General features: G+C 39.9%; 1 protein-coding gene across 3 annotated transcripts in view; it reads right to left on the bottom strand.

The window, feature by feature from the left end:
- The window catches only part of SH3BGRL2 (SH3 domain binding glutamate rich protein like 2), a 453595-nt gene extending 438929 nt beyond the window's left edge, over positions 1–14666 (bottom strand). The window contains exon 1 of one of the 3 annotated variants that reach the window (XM_044073724.1): positions 14188–14644. In XM_044073724.1, coding sequence (XP_043929659.1) covers positions 14188–14232 — 45 coding nt within the window. In that variant the 5' untranslated portion in view covers positions 14233–14644. Of the gene's footprint in view, positions 1–14187 lie in introns of all 3 variants that reach the window. The other 2 variants (XM_044073719.1, XR_006365157.1) reach the window with 2 other exon arrangements.
- Between the last annotated feature and the right edge of the window lie 5704 nt (positions 14667–20370).

Below are 20370 nucleotides of genomic sequence, written 5' to 3'. Positions count from 1 at the left end.
TTAAACATATAGAACAATACAAATTTACAATGAAATCAGATTCAACCATATTTTCATTTGTTATGCTTTGCCTGTCAGGTAACAGAGTTTACTGTATCGCATGTCTACAACTCATTTACTGCCTCCTGCTTTATCCCAGCCTGCACTCTCACAGTCTGGACAGCCTCCCCACCACCACCACCACCACCACACTGACTGTAACCAAGTAGCACTCACTTCCAGTGCTATTCACCAGTAATGCATCTTGTCAAAAAGAACTAGCCCAGCCCTTTGTGAAGGGCTTTCTGCAGCATTTCTTCAATCTTTTGAAATGTTGACACCCCCTAAAAGATAAACAAATTACAGAATTCCTGCCATAGCTTCATCATTTGCTCACTTTCTGGGTTATTTAACTGTAAATTATGGAACACAAAGAGAATCTAAAGGAATTAAACTCTACTTTTATTCAAATGCTTAATTATCTGCTTAATGCTCAAGCACTGGGACGTAAAATAACTGACAAAGACAACAAGATAATGATTTATTGACAAAAAATAACTTATTAGAAAACAAACCAAGTGATATGACAAAAAATGCTTAACAAATTACGTCTGAAATAAAACAAAATGAAGTAATAAGGTATCACAGCAGAGCAACAAACACAACTCCAAAAGACATACCCCAGTGAACTTGACAGCATTTCAAGACGTTACATTTTGAATGGGAAGTTTGCAAAACAAAGTAGAGTTCCATAGCAAAACAGACATTGGCATTTACAAATGGTGTATTCCAGTTGCTTCACAAACAGTTTTTACCTTTTGTTTAAGAAATTTCATCAAATGTAATCTAGCACAATAAATGGAGCTCGACCACTAAACTACTGAACAAGTGTTTAACAAGGCTCATGGACAGCCTTACCAAAGTAGTTACTTCCTAATGCACTACCAAAACTTGCAAGTCCTCAGAGTAGAATTTAACAAGTAGTAAGTCAAACTGTTTAGTTGACAAATGTTAATTCGCAAACTCCCAAACTTCACAAGCATAGCTTATGATGTTCAGTTACTTGCCAATGTACCTCTCAACTGTCCAGATTTTTGCAGAATGTCCATATTCATGTGTGGTTTTCTGGGTAATGATTGAGGAATAAAGTCATTAAAGAATGACAGACATTTGAATGTCAGACTTTATATCCTTCAGAAAATGCACGCCAGTGCAAAACCTGTTATTCTAGCAGCTTGGTAAGTTTATAACAGCAATAATTAAGATCTGTTCCTCCACTGTATGTATATTTGTCCAGATTTTTTGCTTTAAGCGGTTGAGAACTATGCTGGGTAAGACAAACTGTGCAGTTCACTATGACTGCCATGCATGCCCATACTGACAGGATTCCACAACTCTGCAGATCTTTACTAGTATAATGTAACAAGCTTGGTCAGTTGCAGAATAAAAATGGATTGATAACAAAACAAAATGAAAAATAAGAAATTCATCCAATAACTCCACGAGGATAACCATATCAGTTGAAGTAAAAACATCCAGAGAGATAAGCTGAAGTATTGAATGGGTCACAAAATAAAGAAATAAGAAATTACATCACAACAAAAAAACTCATGAATGGCCTCACTGACAAATAAGGACTCAGATAAGTGTAGGCTACTTTCAAGTTTACAAAAAATATATAAATAAAAATATATATTTTTTTAAAAAAGAATGCTTTTTATTGAGTCGCTCTGAAAAGTAAAAAATAAGGATTTAAGGCTGGTTTTGCTGACTACGATAATGAGGTATGAGAAGAAGTAGCAGGAATCAGCAAAACCAACCTCAAATGCTTTTCTGAAATCAGCTTGTCTGTGTTTCATTTGCGAAGTGCTCACTCTTCTTCCTTATTTTTTACATTTTTAGAGTGACTCAACAAAAAAGTATTTTTTTTTTTAAAATAATCTTTTTTTTTTTTTAATTTAATTTATATTTTTATTTTTTCCTTTTTATTTTTTCTAAGTATGTGTGTGCATGTGCGTACACATGTGTGGAGGAAATAATGTAGGGAGAGGCGACAGTGTGTGGGTGTATGTGTGTGCGTGTGGAGTAAGTAATGATCGATATCGTTGCAGGTGCTAATCATTTTTCAGAGATACACAACAGTGAAGTGGAGGCTGAATGAGCCAACTGTTGACGAGCATGAGCCCACTGATAGTTCATAAGCTTAATCCTGTGCACTACCTGTCGCACCAGCAGCAATATGTAAACACCTTACCTTGTTTTTAAGAGAAGCCGCTGGCCCTTTTACTCGCATTTTGAATTCTCCTTCTCTTTTTTGCTGCATATAAACAGCATCTTTGGAAACCACCTAGTTAACTGTTCTACCATCACAGCTTCTGCATCCTCAGTATTCCTTCAAAAGTACTACAAACTTTGTTCTGCATCATCAACACTCTGCTTGTTTCTAGTCCTGCAATATGCAAATGTTTAATTGTTGTCCTTTATTTTGTTGTGTCACTGTTTACTGTTTCACTATGGTGACAGATGTCTAGACAAAAGTGAAGTTAAACAAAGCCTCTGCTCCACTCCACCTACCCAGTTTACTGGGATTTAACTCAGGTGTCAGACGTAAGGTCACAATTGCCATTTGTGTTATTTTGTTAAGAATGAATGTTCTGCTTGTTGAGATACCAGCTGTTTCATTTTTAACAAATATAAGCAGGTGGTACACCTGTCAATGCTTACATGCAAACACACATGAATAATATGCCTACAACAATGCCAAGTACATCGTCAGGCACATTACATTACGCTTAGACTACCGACACATTAATAGTTGATCAAACATATATGACTAATACAATGCTTCATCTATAACAGCTTTACATATCAAAAACATTCCAACCCCCCTTAAAGAAAATGAATAATAGGGAAGTTGTTACTACTACTACTGCTGCTACTGTCAGCCGTACTTCTTAATGGGAACAAGACCAAAAGGAGAATGTATGATCTGCAGTTTATGACTTCTGATCATTCTCAGCTTTACTATATAGATCATGTATTCTCTCAAATGTATGTGTTAGGAAAGGATGTATGGAGATGCGTGTGTGTGTGTGTGTGTGTGTGTGTGTGTGTGTGTGTGTGTGTGTGTGTGTGTGTGTTTGTGCGCATGTCTGTGTATGTCTACATTATTCTGAATGGATTTGGTGTGTATGTGTGTCTGTGTATTTTCTCGCTAATGACAGAGGAACAATATTCTACTTAAAGACTAAAATATTGTCCCTCTGACATTACTACAATGCTTTTTATTGAAATTGGTTTAGCGAGACAGAACCACAGGGGGCAGAGAAACAGAGCCACAAAGCCAATTTCAACAAAAAGTATTCTAAATAATGATAAATATAAAGCTTATAAAGGTTATTTCTGCAGTTGATTGGCTTTGCCTCGACTTTATGTGTAGCTCCACCTGTAGGTTAGACGGGAATAATATACTACTTTGTTTTTGCCTGAATCAGGGAACAACTCCACCTACATGTCAGAATAGAAATAGCATGTATTTAGCTTTTGCTTGACTTTATGTGCAACTCTACCTATAGGTTACACTGCAACAATATGTTACTTTGTTTTTACCTGAATCAGGGAACAGCTTCACCTGCATGTTAGACTAAAAATAGCACGTAGTTTGCTTTTGTTTGACTTTATGCACAGCTCCACATGTAGGTTAAACTGCAATAATATGTTACTAATATGTTTAGGCAGTAGGAACAGATTTATATCTATATATATATATATATATATATATATATATATGATATTATATATATATATATATATATATATATATATATATATATATATACACACACACACACATTTATTTTATTTGCTTTTGTTAACCAGGAAAGTCCACTGGGCTGAAATGAGCCCATTTTCAGTGGAGGCCCGGGGAGAAAAGCTCAAAAAAAAAAAACAATGTACATAATTAAGAGATTATTTAGAGAGTTAATAACAGCATTTAACAATATACAAGAGTAATAACAGCATTTAACAATATAGAATAGAATAATACAGGAGTCAGAAGTGACACAGTAACATAGGCAATGTATAGCAACATTTTGTGGAAGACTCGGGTGCTTGGCAGGTATTCAGTAGATCAGACAGATAATGATAATCTGCACTTACACAATGTTTACACACCATGTGAGGCAGGGTGAGGCACACTGGGCTGTGATTAAGGGTGAGTACTAGCATGTGAGGCAGGGTGAGGCACACTGGGCTGTGATTAAGGGTGAGTACTAGCATGTGAGGCAGGGTGAGGCACACTGTGCTGTGATTAAGGGTGAGTACTAGCATGTGAGGCAGGGTGAGGCACACTGTGCTGTGATTAAGGGTGAGTACTAGCATGTGAGGCAGGGTGAGGCACAATGGGCTGTGATTAAGGGTGAGTACTAGCATGTGAGGCAGGGTGAGGCACACTGGGCTGTGATTAAGGGTGAGTACTAGCATGTGAGGCAGGGTGAGGCACACTGTGCTGTGACTAAGGGTGAGTACTAGCATGTGAGGCAGGGTGAGGCACACTGTGCGGTGACTAAGGGTGAGTACTAGCATGTGAGGCAGGGTGAGGCACACTGGGCTGTGATTAAGGGTGAGTACTAGCATGTGAGGCAGGGTGAGGCACACTGGGCTGTGATTAAGGGTGAGTACTAGCATGTGAGGCAGGGTGAGGCACACTGGGCTGTGATTAAGGGTGAGTACTAGCATGTGAGGCAGGGTGAGGCACACTGGGCTGTGATTAAGGGTGAGTACTAGCATGTGAGGCAGGGTGAGGCACACTGGGCTGTGATTAAGGGTGAGTACTAGCATGTGAGGCAGGGTGAGCCACACAGGGCTGTGATTAAGGGCGAGTACTAGCATGTGAGGCAGGGTGAGGCACACAGTGCTGTGATTAAGGGTGAGTACTAGCATGTGTGGCAGGGTGAGGCACACTGTGCTGTGATTAAGGGTGAGTACTAGCATGTGAGGCAGGGTGAGGCACACTGGGCTGTGATTAAGGGTGAGTACTAGCATGTGAGGCAGGGTGAGGCACACTGGGCTGTGATTAAGGGTGAGTACTAGCATGTGAGGCAGGGTGAGGCACACTGTGCTGTGATTAAGGGTGAGTACTAGCATGTGAGGCAGGGTGAGGCACACTGTGCTGTGATTAAGGGTGAGTACTAGCATGTGAGGCAGGGTGAGGCACACTGTGCTGTGATTAAGGGTGAGTACTAGCATGTGAGGCAGGGTGAGGCACACTGGGCTGTGATTAAGGGTGAGTACTAGCATGTGAGGCAGGGTGAGGCACACTGGGCTGTGATTAAGGGTGAGTACTAGCATGTGAGGCAGGGTGAGGCACACTGGGCTGTGATTAAGGGTGAGTACTAGCATGTGAGGCAGGGTGAGGCACACTGGGCTGTGATTAAGGGTGAGTACTAGCATGTGAGGCAGGGTGAGGCACACTGGGCTGTGATTAAGGGTGAGTACTAGCATGTGAGGCAGGGTGAGGCACACTGGGCTGTGATTAAGGGTGAGTACTAGCATGTGAGGCACACTGTGCTGTGATTAAGGGTGAGTACTAGCATGTGAAGCAGGGTGAGGCACACTGGGCTGTGATTAAGGGTGAGTACTAGCATGTGAGGTAGGGTGAGGCACACTGGGCTGTGATTAAGGGTGAGTACTGGCATGTGAGGCACGGTGAGGCACACTGTGCTGTGATTAAGGGTGAGTACTAGCATGTGAGACAGGGTGAGGCACACTGTGCTGTGATTAAGGGTGAGTACTAGCATGTGAGGCAGGGTGAGGCACACTGTGCTGTGATTAAGGGTGAGTACTAGCATGTGAGGCAGGGTGAGGCACACTGGGCTGTGATTAAGGGTGAGTACTAGCATGTGAGGCAGGGTGAGGCGCACTGTGCTGTGATTAAGGGTAAGTACTAGCATGTGAGGCAGGGTGAGGTGCACTGTGCTGTGATTAAGGGTGAGTACTAGCATGTGAGGCAGGGTGAGGCACACTGTGCTGTGATTAAGGGTGAGTACTAGCATGTGAGGCAGGGTGAGGCACACTGTGCTGTGATTAAGGGTGAGTGCACAATAGGGAGAGTGAAGTAGAGTGTGGGCATCTGAGAGATGAATCAGGTTAGTAATCAGGTGACTGAGGAATTGGGGATGGTGCAAGGGCATAGCCAATAAGAGGAGAGATGTTGGTAGAGTGATTTTTTTGAATGACAGGGCATTATTTATAGTCCATAGAGAAGATGGAAGGGCATTCCAGAATTTAGTTACAGTGAAAGAGTAAAGGTATTGGCCCACAGGGAGTTTAGGTCTCTTAACTTGGATAAGTGATTGATTTTCAGATCTTAGCAAATGGTTTGGTTGATAATACAGACACACACACACACACACACATATATATATATATATATATATATATATATATACACATTATATTATATATATATATATATATATATATATATATATATATATATATATATATATATATAATATATATGATATAGATATATAAATAGCATAGTTAAGTACAACACATTAGTTCACTGGCTACTTATTTAAAATATGTGCGTAAACATACCCGCTGTTTTAAACCTACATTTTTTTTTTCTGGTGTGTGTGTGTGTGTGGGTGTGTATGTGTGTGTGTGTGTGTGTGTGTGTGTGTGTGTAGGAAATGATGTACAGAGAGATGTGAGAGTGTAAGTCTGGATTAAGAGGAGAAGAATTAAACTTTGAGTCAGAATCGAGGACTAATGAGAGGTATGCCTGCCATTCCCTTTTAAAACTTAAAATATAAAGGTTTTACGATAGTAAAACATTAGTGTGTAGGACTGGGTTTCAGTATCTGTTTTACAAATTATGCACAATGTAATTCTGAGCAAGTGAATTCCACATTACCATCAGATTGCTCTTAAAAAGTAGTTTGGCTTTTTTTGTTGTATCTGCCCCGTGTGTGTGTGTGTGTGTGTGTGTGTGTGTGTGTGTGTGTGTGTGTGTGTGTGTGTGTGTGTTAAGGATGCTCATTGTGTCTGTGTCAATAATATTAAAATACTTTTTATGAAATTTAGCTTTGCAAAGCTCAGTGTTTTTTCTGTTGTCTCACAACAGAGTGACAGAACCACAGATGGATAGACAGACAGAGCCACAAACCCAACTTCAATAAAAAGCATTCTAATAATAATAAAGAAAAACGTTCTTGTCTGTCCTCTGTCAGCAATCCTCTGCCATGTTGGATGTTCAAAAAAAGTGTAGGATCACTTGTCTTTTTAAGGCAGCTACCTTCATCTGCAGCATTAAGCTTAAGGCCTTCCACCTCCCTGACTGTACTGTCTCTATAGTCCTAGTCACAGACATGCACACATTGATATAATGTGCAATACCAAGACATTCTGCTCTCTCAGCATGCCATTCTAGCCTTAACTTTTCTAAAGTTGTATTCTGACCATTCAAGTCAATGGAAAAAGCAATGCATTTTTAAGACTTATCAGCAAACGTAAGTATATCCCCAACCTCTTGGATACTAAACTGCTAGCATATAGCCATAATCTGTAATCCTCCCCATACTAATTATACTCCAGTAAATGTCTGAGCTCTATAAATGGTCCTAATCAATGTATCTATGCTTCAGCCATCAGTAACCAGAACATTTAGCAATATCTTGTCTTCCAAGTATAAATGAAATAAAAACTTGTCTATTTAATATTACCATTGAGCCAAATGTGTACAGTATTAACCCTGGAAGCATAAAACTAATCTATATCATGTATTTCTATTACAGCATAGGTTCATAGGTTCATAGGTAGGTACTAGGCTATCGGCCCAAGGGCCTACATAAGCCTAGCCAACAAGGTTCCCTGGCTTACGCCACCCAAGAAAGTTATTTTCCTGTGCCACTGTTGAGCAGAGACACAGAAGTGATCCCCGGGGAGTATTTCCTATTTCCCATCCACTCATCAAGATTTTTCTTGAGGAGTGCTAATGAAGAACTTTGCTTGACAGATGGGTAGCCTGTCCCAAATTATGGGAAGTCTCTGGGACAGGAATCTATCCCTCCAGCTTGTCCTGTTTACTGTGGTGACAAGGTTTAGGTCCCTAGAGCATGTAGCTCGGAGGAATAAGATTTCTTTAGGTGTAGCATGTACAACAGCTCTGGGTTATACATAGCTTTATATGTTAGGCAGAGATCACCTCGGAGTAGGTGATATGCTATGGAGTAAAGCTGGAGTTTTTTGAGACGGTCAGTGTAGGGCATCTGTTTGAGGCCAGTAATCCTCCTTGTGAGGTACTTCTGTGACCTTCACAGCTGCTGCAGATGTCTTGTGAGGTACATTCCAAAAGGGGCATTGTACTCTATAATGGGTCTAATGAGTGTCGAGTAGAGGGGAACAATGACCTCTTTTTTCCTGGATGAGAACCCTTTTATGATGAGGTGTGCCACGTAGAAGGACTTCCTGACTATTGTGGTGATGTGACTATCAAAGGACAGACTACTGTCCACCTGGGTCCCAAGGTCTCTTATCACACATTCGGTGCTAAGTAGACTGCTGTCTATGTAGTAGTTCATGGGTACAGAGTTTTTACCAAAGGGGATGACAATGCACTTTTTGGCATTGAGCTTGAGGCCATGGCTCTGACACCAGGCATCTGTCTCAGCGAGGCAGTTCTGTAGAATGTCCACATCATTTGGGGACTTGACTATGGCTCCTAGTTGGCAGTCATCTGCGAACTTCGTTAGCCAGAGGCCTTCTGTGTTAGCCTGTACTTCAGAGAAGTAGATACCAAACAGGAGAGGTCCCAGGACTGAACCCTGTGGTACTCCACTTGTCACTGGTTTGAGGTCAGATTTGGAGTCTGCAACTTTTACAGTGTGGGTTCTGTCAGTGAGTCAGTTGGCAACCCATCTTGTGATGTAGGGGTTTATACCTAGTTTAGTGAGTTTAGCTATAATGGGGATGGTGTCAAAAGCCTTGGCGAGGACAAGATAGGCTGTGTGAACCACCTTACCCTCATCTACGGCTTTGGTGACTGCCTCAAAGAAGTCGGTCAGGTTCAGGAGGCATGATCTGCCTTTCACAAACCCCGAACTGGGTGGGATCCAGAGTTTGGAGGTTACCAATGTCTTTGTTTATGAGTTCCATGATGATACGTTCCATGGCTTTGCAGACCAGGCTCGTCAGGCTAATAGGGTGATAGTTCCCAGGATCAGCGGTGGCTCCCCCTTTGTGGAGTGGGATAACTGTTACTGTGCGCCATTCAGTGGGCATAAAGCCTGATGAGAGGCTATTATTGAACCAAGTGGTTAGGTGGGGAGCCAGTTCATGTAAAACGCAGCCTGGGATGTTGTCCGGTCCCATGGATGTTGTGTTTTTGGCTTTAGAGAGTGCGGCTTTTACCTGCATAGTTGTGATTACAGGGACTCTGCATTCTTCCTGTATAGAGATTGGCCCTTTAGGGGGTGAGGGGGGTAAAGTTAGCACTGAACCTACCTGCTAAGATGTTGGCAATATCAGTTGGTTAAGTAATGTTCGTGCCATTGTAACTGTAACTCAGAGCAGATCTGGGTGTTGCCATGGAGATTCGTGACATAGCTATAGAATGCTTTGTGGTTGTACTTAGAATCAGTGGCGATTTTGTTTTCGTAGTTACCTTTGGCGGATCTTATGAGGGATCTCAGCTTCTTACTGAGGCTGACCAGGGAGCTCCTCCACTCATGGGATTTTACTCTCTTTTGCAACAGTTTCTTCCTTCTGTTGTACAGTTTGTTTATGGCAGGGGACCACCAGATTGGCTTCCTTTTTTTGGAGGGATGGTTTGTAGACATTTCTTGTGTCTTCATGAGTCAAATTTGAAAATTCCATTGGGAAAAATAAGGAGTTCTTAATATGTTTCCTATAGGCTTTGAATGGATTTTAGATGTATTTTTGTTTGTTTGGCCTAGCGATTTTGGTGTTTCGCTGCCGGATGGCGCTTTTGACAGTGTAACATCAGTACGTTTGATTTTTGTATAGATCACAGTGGTGGTGCTGCGGTAGCATTGTTGCCTCACAGTAAGACGCTGTCCGGTTCGATTCTCAGCTAGAGCGTCTTCTGCGTGGAGACATGCGTGAATGGGCGTTCCTTCATTGAAGGTTGTGCATCAGGCCTGGCAAGCCGGTACGTAAAAATCAACTGCCAATCATTAGCAGATCGGAGTTCCGCTGTGGCGACCCTTAACTGGGAAAAGCTGAAAGACACAAACAAACAAGTGTCTTGGTTCTGTTTGGGATAGCACGATCCATGCACTCGTGTAAGTGCTTATAGAGTGCATTTGTGAAGGATTCAGCAGTTGTAACTGTATTGTCCATCTGCATAAGTATCATGAAGTTCACCACTGTCTTAAGAAGCATGAAGTTGGCTTTGGAGAAATTTTTTACCGTGGTTTTCTTGAGGGGTGGGGGCGGGATGTGGATATCAAGGGTGATTAGCTTATGGTTGGATCGGACCAACGAGGAGGTGACTTCAGGTGTGGAACACCGGTCACTCATTTTGGTAATGATGAGGTCTAGGATATTGTTGCCCTTGGTGGGGGTGTGGATAAGTTGATCCAGGACATTGGAGTTTATGAATTCCAGAAAGCGTTGAGCTAAGGAGTTGGTACATGAGTAGTTTTCCCAGTTAATGGCGGGGTAGTTGAAGTTGCCCACTATTAGGGTGTTTGGTTGAACCCTAATATTTTCCAGTACATCAAGAAAAGAAGAGTGGGAATCCTGGGGCATGGAGGGGGATCTGTAGCAAGCTACAATTTGGATTGCAGTTTTGCCCAGAGTTAGTTGCACTTGGATAACCTCAGATGCATTATGCTGAGCAACTAGCCTGGAGGTGTAGATATCCTTAATGAATATGGACACACCTCCGCCTTTGGTGTTTCGGTCCTGGTTACATGGCCGAAAAGAGTGGTGTGCAGGGGTGCTCTCTGGAGCCTTGAACCAGGTCTCAGTCACTACACAGGCATCGATGTTCTCCATTTTAAGGAGTGCCTCGAGTGAGTGCATTTTGAGATTTAGACTTCTAGCATTGAGTAGCATTACCCTCAGTTTTTGCTTGCCTGTTCCTGTTATGGTGATGAATTTGTCATTTGAACCTTGCCTAAAAAAGGCACTACAGGGGCAGCAAGAGCCTTAGCCAGTATCCGGAATCCCAGGGGCGACAGGTGCAGGCCATCTCTGGCAAAGCATTGTGGTCTGTCGATCATATCATCCCAAGCAGACAGATACTGGATCCCCTCAGAATGACACCAGAAGCTTAGCCAATTGTTGAAGTCAATCATTTTGTCCTTGTATTGCGGTATCATTCTAGGCGATGGCAGAATGCTACTCAGGGCTAGGGTCATACTTGCCTGGGCTACAAGATTGGAGAGCTCTTCCATGTCTCTTTTCATGTAGTCCAGGGAGGTACATCTCAGGTCATTCACACCAACATGGACAATGACAGAGTCATATTTGTACTTGTTGTGGAGTGACCTGAGTGCGTGAGTTATGTGGCGGATCCTGGCACCCGACAGGCAGCTGACAGTAACCTTCACCTTGTTTAGCCTGGTGAGTGGGACATCAGTGTGCCTGACAATGGAGTCACCTATGACTAGTGTGTTGGGTACGCTGTTTTACCTTATCGGCTGTGGTTGAGTGGCACACTGAGTCTGTGGGCTGTGTGTCATTTGGGTTGTGTTGGGGGATGGAAGTTGCTTGTGTTTTTGCTTTGTAGGTTTCTGTTGCTTAGACAGATTATTATTGAGAGCCACTAAGAAAGTTTTTGTGTTACTATGTATGGATTTTGGTGGTGTAGATTTAGTGAGACTGTGTGATGAGTGTGGTGTGGTGCAAATGTTTACCTTCTCCTCTTGACTGTCAAGTTCAGTCTTGGTTGGGGAGAGCTTTACCTCCAGTTTGGCTAGATAAGTGCATCTCTCATAGGTTGTAGTGTTGGGTGGTAGGAGGACAGGGTTGTCTGTGTACATGAACAATTTCTACATTGCCTCTAGATGCCCAGATACAGGTTGTTTCTGTCAACCATATCAACAACTCTGACAAATTAATTTGTTAAAGCAAAATTTGATCATTCTTAATTCTTTCCCTAGCTTCAGGTATAACAATAGCCTTAACAACTCTGATGTCTTCTCTCCTGGAAGGAAACTGCTCTGGGCTGGATGCAAGTAACTCTGACAAGCATTTCAGCAAATATGGGTATTGCTATGGCGGCAAATAATGTCCATCTGCAGCTAGCAAGGAAAAGGACCTGTGGTTTACATGTCATCTTGTTCTTGTTTCTGACAAAACTACTAACTACTGGCGTATTCAAAGCTGCAGCAAACAAGCCTCTTTTCTAGACTTAAGTATTTCTTTCAATACACTTGGAATAACTAGGAACACCGGTTTTCAGTTTGGACTGTGTGAGAAATTAAAAAACAATGGAGTTTTCATGGAATTTTAAGCCATAGAACTAAGTCACCACACAATATATGTCTGCTTACATTAATAACATTTTTAGCTTGCATCATTAAAACATGTTCTATGCACAGAAGACTCAGTTTTCAATATATACTGGTGCAGAAGAAACTTAAAATTAAATCATCAGTTCCTGGATTTATTTTCATGAAAATGTAACTTCATTTTTCGGAAACAAAAAATCAGCTGCCTCTGGTACTGCCTTTCTATCACCACAGCAGACTTGTTATCATGTGTGAACACTGTTATCTTTGTCTCTTAACTCCAGGGAGATATCCTGCACAAATACTTTAAACAGGAGTAATTCCAACACTGAACCTACTGGCACCCTACTAGTTTACAACTTTTTCTACATAATTATAACTCTCAACCTCTTTATGCAAGAAATCTGGACAAAGTCTGACAAAATAGGGAGACAAAGGCCCAAAAATAGGGACATATTTTAAATACTGCTCTTATAAACTTAGAAAGTTGCTAGAAAAATAGGATTTGTTTTAACATATGTTTTCTGAAGGATTTGAAGCCAGAAACTCAAATGTATGTCATTGCATAGTGACTTAAAGCCTCAAATCATCAGTGATTTGCCAGAAAATCACAAATTTTATGAGAAACAGACCAAAAGTATGAGCCAAAAATCTGGACATTCTGCAAAAATCTGAACAATTGAGAGGTACGTGCAGACTGATCTTCCTTCATATTTGCAATCCCTACTTCTGTGTACTCAATCACTTCCTGGCCATCTGAATATGCATTATGGGTATCTCCCCACCATTTAAATGTCCCCACAACCTACTTCTAAGTTACAGCATTGACAGCTTTACCAAGAACCTTACTAAAATCTCAATAAGCCACAAGATCAGGATTTTTCCTGTATATTTAATTTAGCATTTCACTGTACAATACTATGTGCAGCTCTTTACTCTGCCTGGCGTAAGACACTGGCAAAATCATGGGTTCATGTTACAAGGAAAAAGGCAAATATGAGGTGGACTTCTTTTTAGTAAAGTTATCTGAAACTCTTCTGCACCCAACCTTCACATCTGTTCAAAGCTTACAGATACTGGCTGAAGGCCTCACAAGGAAAAAATATTGCATGAAAATTAAACCCCACAGAAATTGAAATACCTAAAAGGGTCAAAGACTTACAGCCCATATGACAAAATACTTACTGTCAAGCACCACAGTGTTATCTAACTGTTTTAAATAGCTTATCTACTGGGTGAGTTATCCTGCAGTACAGGGCAGAAAATAGTTCAAATAAGTGGTAAGGCGCGGTTCAAATAGCCAAAACTTTTTTTAATACGATACAAAAAAGGATTATAGCACACTGAACTGTTGTAATTATTCAAAACAAACGTATCTTCAATACGGTCATTAGAAAAATATAGAACTATACGCAGCAACACTTTTACTGCTTTAATTTGCATCTGCATGCTGTGGTCTGGAAAAAAAAGGACATTCACCAAGATGAGACCAGTGTCCTGTCATATTTTCCTGCTCTGCATAAACTAGAAATATTCAGAGGCGTTGCACCCCTCCTCTTAAGGCGCAGAGTGCCGTTTGGCTAGCAAAGAGTACAGTCACTCGTTAACATTGCTATACTTCACCTAGTATTGCCTACTGACCAGTGCACTTTAATGTAAGCATGTCTACTAAACACTGATGACCACTGATGTTTTGCATCAACGCCATATCACTCACCAAAACAGAGGCAGAAGAGGATGCGACGAACACCCGAATTCCCATTCTTACAGCATTAAACGGAGTCTGTAAACATCAACGTCCCCTGTCACTCTCACACAGTTAATGAGCTGGAGAAATGTAACGCAGACTCCTGGACTCTGTAGATGCTTAAGCACTTCCAAACCTTGCACCAGGTGCAGAGTTGACTTATGTAACTGGACAGCACCTGGATTAATAGTCAGTGCTGTCTGCAGGGCTGCCGTTTTTCTTTCCGCCAGTGGGGAAAGTGTCTTCGTTTGCACTGCCAACGTTTATCCCAGCTACTAGCACATAACTCCCGCTTCCTTTTCACACACCAATTCACAAAATGAAGAGCACCGTTCTCATCAGCCTGCTGCCAGCAGGGAGACTCAGAGATACCTTCTCACCCTATTTCTAGCACCGCCCCATATTCTTACATACCCACTGAAATAATTACGCCCCCTGCGCGTAACCTATCTACGTGCGGTAATACTAGAATCTCAGATGGAAAGTATTCTTAAAAATGTTTTCTCTTTCCATCAGCAGAGGTCTAGCTAGGCATTCTCAGTGTACTGAAACTAGTACATTATCCTGTCAATCTCTCAAAGCCTTTATAGCTGAAACGGAAGGTAATGTTTAGACTTGTGTAAACTAGTGTTTACTGGGTAGAGCTATATGAAATAGACTTACCTGATAGCAGGACACCGTTAAAATTGCATTTTTATGGTTATAAGTTGCAACATTTTAGAAAACGTGCCCCCTTACCGAGACTGTAGGGTGAAGGTTGAACACTTCGTTTTAAATAGGTAGATGGAGCAAAAGCATGAGAAATGAATACAAATATGAGTTTCGTGCTATAACCTTGTGGACCAGTGCAGTCGTATGCATGAAATACACTCACGTGTAACCCGTTATGAAGAGTGTTCCTTTTTTCTCTCTTAAAAAAGTCCATATTCCATACTGAAAGTGTCTATTGTATACATTTTTAGGTATTTTCCACCAATACCCATGGTAAGCGGCATGTGAATGGGCGTGCCTTCGTTGAAGGTTGTGCGTCAGGGCTGGTAACTCGGCACGTACAATCCACTACCAAACATTAGCGGACCGGAGTTCCGCTGTGGGGACCCGTAACCGGGATAAGCCGAAAGATACAACAACAACAACATTTTATCAAAAGAACGTTTCATAAGTACAAAAATACCACCTTTCAACCTTCCTGTGTGAATTTCCTAGTCAAAGCTGTTAGCTAAGTGTGCCACATTTTGTCCGTTTATTTCACATTGTGAGAGGCAGTCTCCCACGTGCAGGAAGGCTGAGAGCCGTACTATGTAGTGTGCAAACCGCGGCTAGCATTGTCACTGCACAATAATTTATATGATTTATCTACTATAAATGAGGTTTCGTATTTTGTAGCTCAAGGTGTACATGCATACTTTGTGTAGTTTTGTTTAGAGAAGGTAGTGGAGAAGAGTATTTTGAATTTTTGTTAAACACAAACATATGTTGCTTATTTTGATTTTTTAATCAATTGTGCATTTTATTTGCTACCTTACTAGTCCCTTGTTAACTCCTTTTCTGGAGAGGAGTGGAAGTTGTATGTAGAGCATCCTTTGCATGAGATGTCAAACTGAGGTCCTATCTTCTTGAGTCTGGTGGGTGTCAAAGATCCCACGACACCTATTAAAAATGTGGGTCTTTTATTTTATATGACATACAAAACACATTATTTGCATATTTCTGTATTTATAAAACAAAATGAAGGTATATACAGGAATCTATATACCCCTCAGCTGTCCAGATTTTTGCAGAATGTCCAGATTTTTGCCTCATGTTTTTGACCTGTTTCTCATAAAATTGTGGGTTTTCTGGAAAATCACTGGCAAATCATTGAGGACTAAAGTCAGAAAATAATGGCAGACATTTGAGTTTCAGTCCAGACTTCATATCCTTCAGAAAATTCATGCTAATGCAAAACCTGGTATTCTATCAACTAAGTTTATAAGAGCGATATTTAAAAAGTGTCCCTATTTTTGGGCCTTTGTCTCCCCATTATTTGTGGCTTTGTCCAGATCTTTTACTCTAACTGGTTGGGAGGTATGATATATATACATTTCAACTTTGTTTTACAGCAGTATCCCACCAGATGTGCAGTAGCATGGCTCACCCAAACCATGCCCAAGACCCAGCACATGGTGATTTTTTTTCTATATTGTTGAATAAACATGTAATGTTTTTTTTTCATCCACATTAATATTCATTCGGGATTGTCAGCATGCAGAAAGCATATAGTGTGGACTTGTTAGCAAGTTGTTAAAATAACAGGATTTGTGTAAGCATGCATTTTCTGAAGGATGCGAAATCGGAAACACAAATATATGTCATTATTTATTGACTTCTATCCTCAGTGATTTGCCAGAAAGCCACAAATTTTAAGAGAAACAGATAAAAATTTTGAGGCAAAAATCTGGACATTCTGCGAAAATGCAGGCAGTTGAAGGGTATGTAATACAGCTATGTAGTTATTCTTCTGAGTCAGTGTGAATGGATGCAGTCATTTTTTCCCTTTTTGAAAATGTTACCAGGGATAACAATAGTCATACCACTCACCCTTATAATCTTATAACATTAAAAATCTTAGTACTAAACCTTAAAAATCAAAGCAGAAGGTCAGAAACAGGAGCACTTAATTTTTCACAGTAGACATTTTTCCTGTACTAGATCCTGTATAAGAGATGACATGGTATCTTTATATAGGCTTAGTTCAAACCTTTTAAGTGTCCACAACTTTGCAGACTGTCCAGATTTGTGCCTCATATTTTGGTAGGTACCTCCTGAAATTAGTAGTTTTCTGGTACATCATTGTGGACTGAACTGAGTAAGTATTGAAAGATTAACTGTCAAACCTTTTATCATTCAGAAAATACATCCTAATGCCAAAACTGTTATTCTATTGACTTTCTGAGTTTATAGGGGAAATATTTGAAATGTGTTTTGGAAATCAGGTCTTTGTCTCCCCTCCCCTCCCCCATGTTATCTTTGGTTTTGTCCACAATTTATGTGCTAAAAAGTTGAGAGGAATGGCTTAGTTTATTTATTTAATAAAGTATGTCCCAACTGCCAGGGCTAACTTTATGAATAAAATCATGAAATCTACAGGAGGCAAGGTTAACTTTAACTCAGACAGACAGGTACATAGACATGCAAAAAGGGAAATAAACATATCTCCATGTCCAGCATCAAGTCTATGAGAAAGTTTGCACACTCTAGTTTGGCGTGCTTCTTTTTGCATAAATCAGATGACCACCAAAGGTTCTGAGGTCTTAGTGTCTTTTAGAACTCCACTAACATTTGCTTTCTTCAACTTCTTAAAAGAACTTGTAATATATTTTTTACTTATTGCTGCGGTAACATTGTCGCCTCACCATAAGATGCTGTCCGGTTCGATTCTCAGCTAGAGCGTCTTCTGCGTGGAGACATGCGTGTATGAGTGTACCTTCATTGAAGGTTATGCATCAGGGCTGGTAACACGGCACGTAAAAATGAACTACCAATCATTAGCGGACCGGAGTTCCGCTGTGGCGACCCCTAACCGGGAAAAAGCCGAAAGACACAACTTATTGTTTTATTTTTTGATTTTTTGAATGTCCTCTTAGTTCATTGGAATTGTCACTCTGCAGTCCGGTACTTTAAGGACTCTTTTGGCCAATTTTATTAATGTGTCAATCAACAAACAATGTATGGATGATATTACAAGCAAATCTAAACGGCATGTCATTCAGGCATCATTTGCATGCTACATCACAGCCACTAGAGATGTCAGTCACTTTGACCACGCCCCTGTTGTAAAACAAAGCCCACATTTTATTTTTTATTATTTATAATGTTTCTTATAACATCTTCATTTTTATTCTTCCATAATTGACCCCCTACTCCTTCTTTCACAACCATAATCTATTTTTTTGCAGTATATATCTGCCAAAATTAATTTTCCATTAAATAACATTTCATTCAGTCTTTCATTCCAAGTAATTCACATTACATAACTTTTACATTTGAAATTGTTTTAGTGGACAATTTCAGGCCAATAAATTCAAACCCCACTAGCTATGGTTATGCATATTTCGGCCTTGTTATGACCTTGTCAGTATAGCATAAACAGAGTGTCTACCCTTCTCACATATTTTTTCTTGTTCTTATAATATCCATTCGTAATCATATTCATATCTGTAGTGTTTGTCATTAATATTCTCAAAATAAAAAACCTTCACATAACATTTTCCAGAGTTTAGCCACTCTTTTACATAAAAAAACACATGCTCTGTTGTCTCTTCCTCACCACAAAACAAACACACTCGTCAATTTTTTTTTATATGGCATATTCCCTTTTACTGGTAATAAATGAAAAATCTTACTGGCCAGGAAATGACTCAATACAATCACCACTTTATTTGCCAAAAACACATAAAAGCATTAAGGTTAGGACTTCTTCAGAATGCTTTATAAACAAAAATCACTCTCCTTAAATAGTTACATTAAAAACAGCCATCAGATAACATAATTAAAGTATTTAAAGAGAAGTATGCTTAAGATTCCATAAGCAACTTATCCCCTGTTAAAAGGTCATAAAAAAACTCAATAGTTACAAAAAAAAAAAACATTTAGTGACAGTCTGAAATAAAACATTGTTAAAAAATACTTTTAAATCATGTATTAAAAAATATGATTATACCACTTCTAAAAACTTCTTTAATAAAAATGGTTTGAGGGAGAATTTGTCTGGTACCCTATATTAATCTCATTAATAGAAGAGACTGTTGGCCATAAATGTGTTGAGATTTTACATAGGAAACAGAAGAAAACTGATAGGGATTTGGGCAGTACACAGAGAGAATAAAGCATACCCTAATGTTTTTTCAGCTGGTAAGGGGAAGAATGAACTCAAAAGGCAGGAGCCACAAGTTTATAAGGGGAAAGGGTACGATAAAGGAACAAGGAGTTCTGGCAATACTTTAAGAAGTGATGTTGAGAACAATAATAGGAAAAACAACACTTTTTTTTCAGAAGGGCAAATAGAAAGGACACAAACATGAGTGGTATTCTCAAGACATAAGGGAACAAGGGAACCACTTCCCTCACAAAAACAAGTTTGTGAAGGGGAGAAGGTGGTCACCCAAATAAATATTATAATAACATTATTCATTCTTATAAAGGTTTTTGTATTTATAATTATGCAGGTATTAATATTTCAATTGAACATTTTTCTTTATTTTCAAAAGTTTTGAAATGTGTTCCCTCCAAAAAGTTTGATCTAGTAGACTCTATATTAGAGGTTAAGGCTTACATAAGGAAGTTAAATTTGCCATTTTTAATGAATGAAAGGAAATCAGTAGAGGGAAGAGCTTCCTCAAAACCATCAATTAAGAGAAAAAGTGTTTGGAATCCCCCTGTACACCCCACCCTGAGTGTTTTTGAAAATGTTCTTATAGACGATTTATATAAATTTGAACTTAGGTCCTAGAAAGACCACCTCGTTTACTTTAAGTAATAACGAACAGGAAATTTTGAATAATTTCTGGGATGATAGTTCAATTACAATTATGAAGCCAAATAAGGGTGGAGGGATTGTCCTTTTTAACACTCATGACTGCATCCATGTTATGCTAGATTTATTAGATAATGACCAAACATACACTGCCTCTGAAATTAATATAGGGTACCAGAGAATTGATTCCTACCTAGAAGAATATTTATTAGAACAGAGGATTTCACCTGAAACTTATACATTTTTGAAATTTCACATTCCCTATGGTAGCTACCATTTTTTTGAATCACAAAGACTCATAAAGATGTTGTGAAACCCCCGTTTAGACATATAGTTTAAGGGAGGGGGTCTAAAACTACCCTATTGTTATTTATAATGATAGAACTCTTAAAGCTATTATGAATCAAATTCAACATATAATTAAGGATTCGTGGGATTTCTTAGGTAGATTAAAAGGTAAACTGTGGGCTCCTGATTTAACATTTGTCACCATAGATGTGGTTGATCTTTTCACATTCATTCCCAGAGATGAAGGGTTAAAAACTCCAGCCAAGCTAGAACTTCCAATGAGTGACCTCCCAAACCTCCTGTATCAGATGCACATGGGACATATGCAAATGACCCTTATGAACATCAGG

The sequence above is a fragment of the Protopterus annectens genome, chromosome 1.part1 (genome assembly GCF_019279795.1).
Source record: "Protopterus annectens isolate FY-2018-M chromosome 1.part1, PAN1.0, whole genome shotgun sequence".
Classification (NCBI taxonomy): Eukaryota; Metazoa; Chordata; order Ceratodontiformes; family Protopteridae; genus Protopterus; species Protopterus annectens.
The sequence above is the reverse complement of the archived record's forward strand: the minus strand, read 5'-3'. Positions and strand labels throughout refer to the sequence as shown.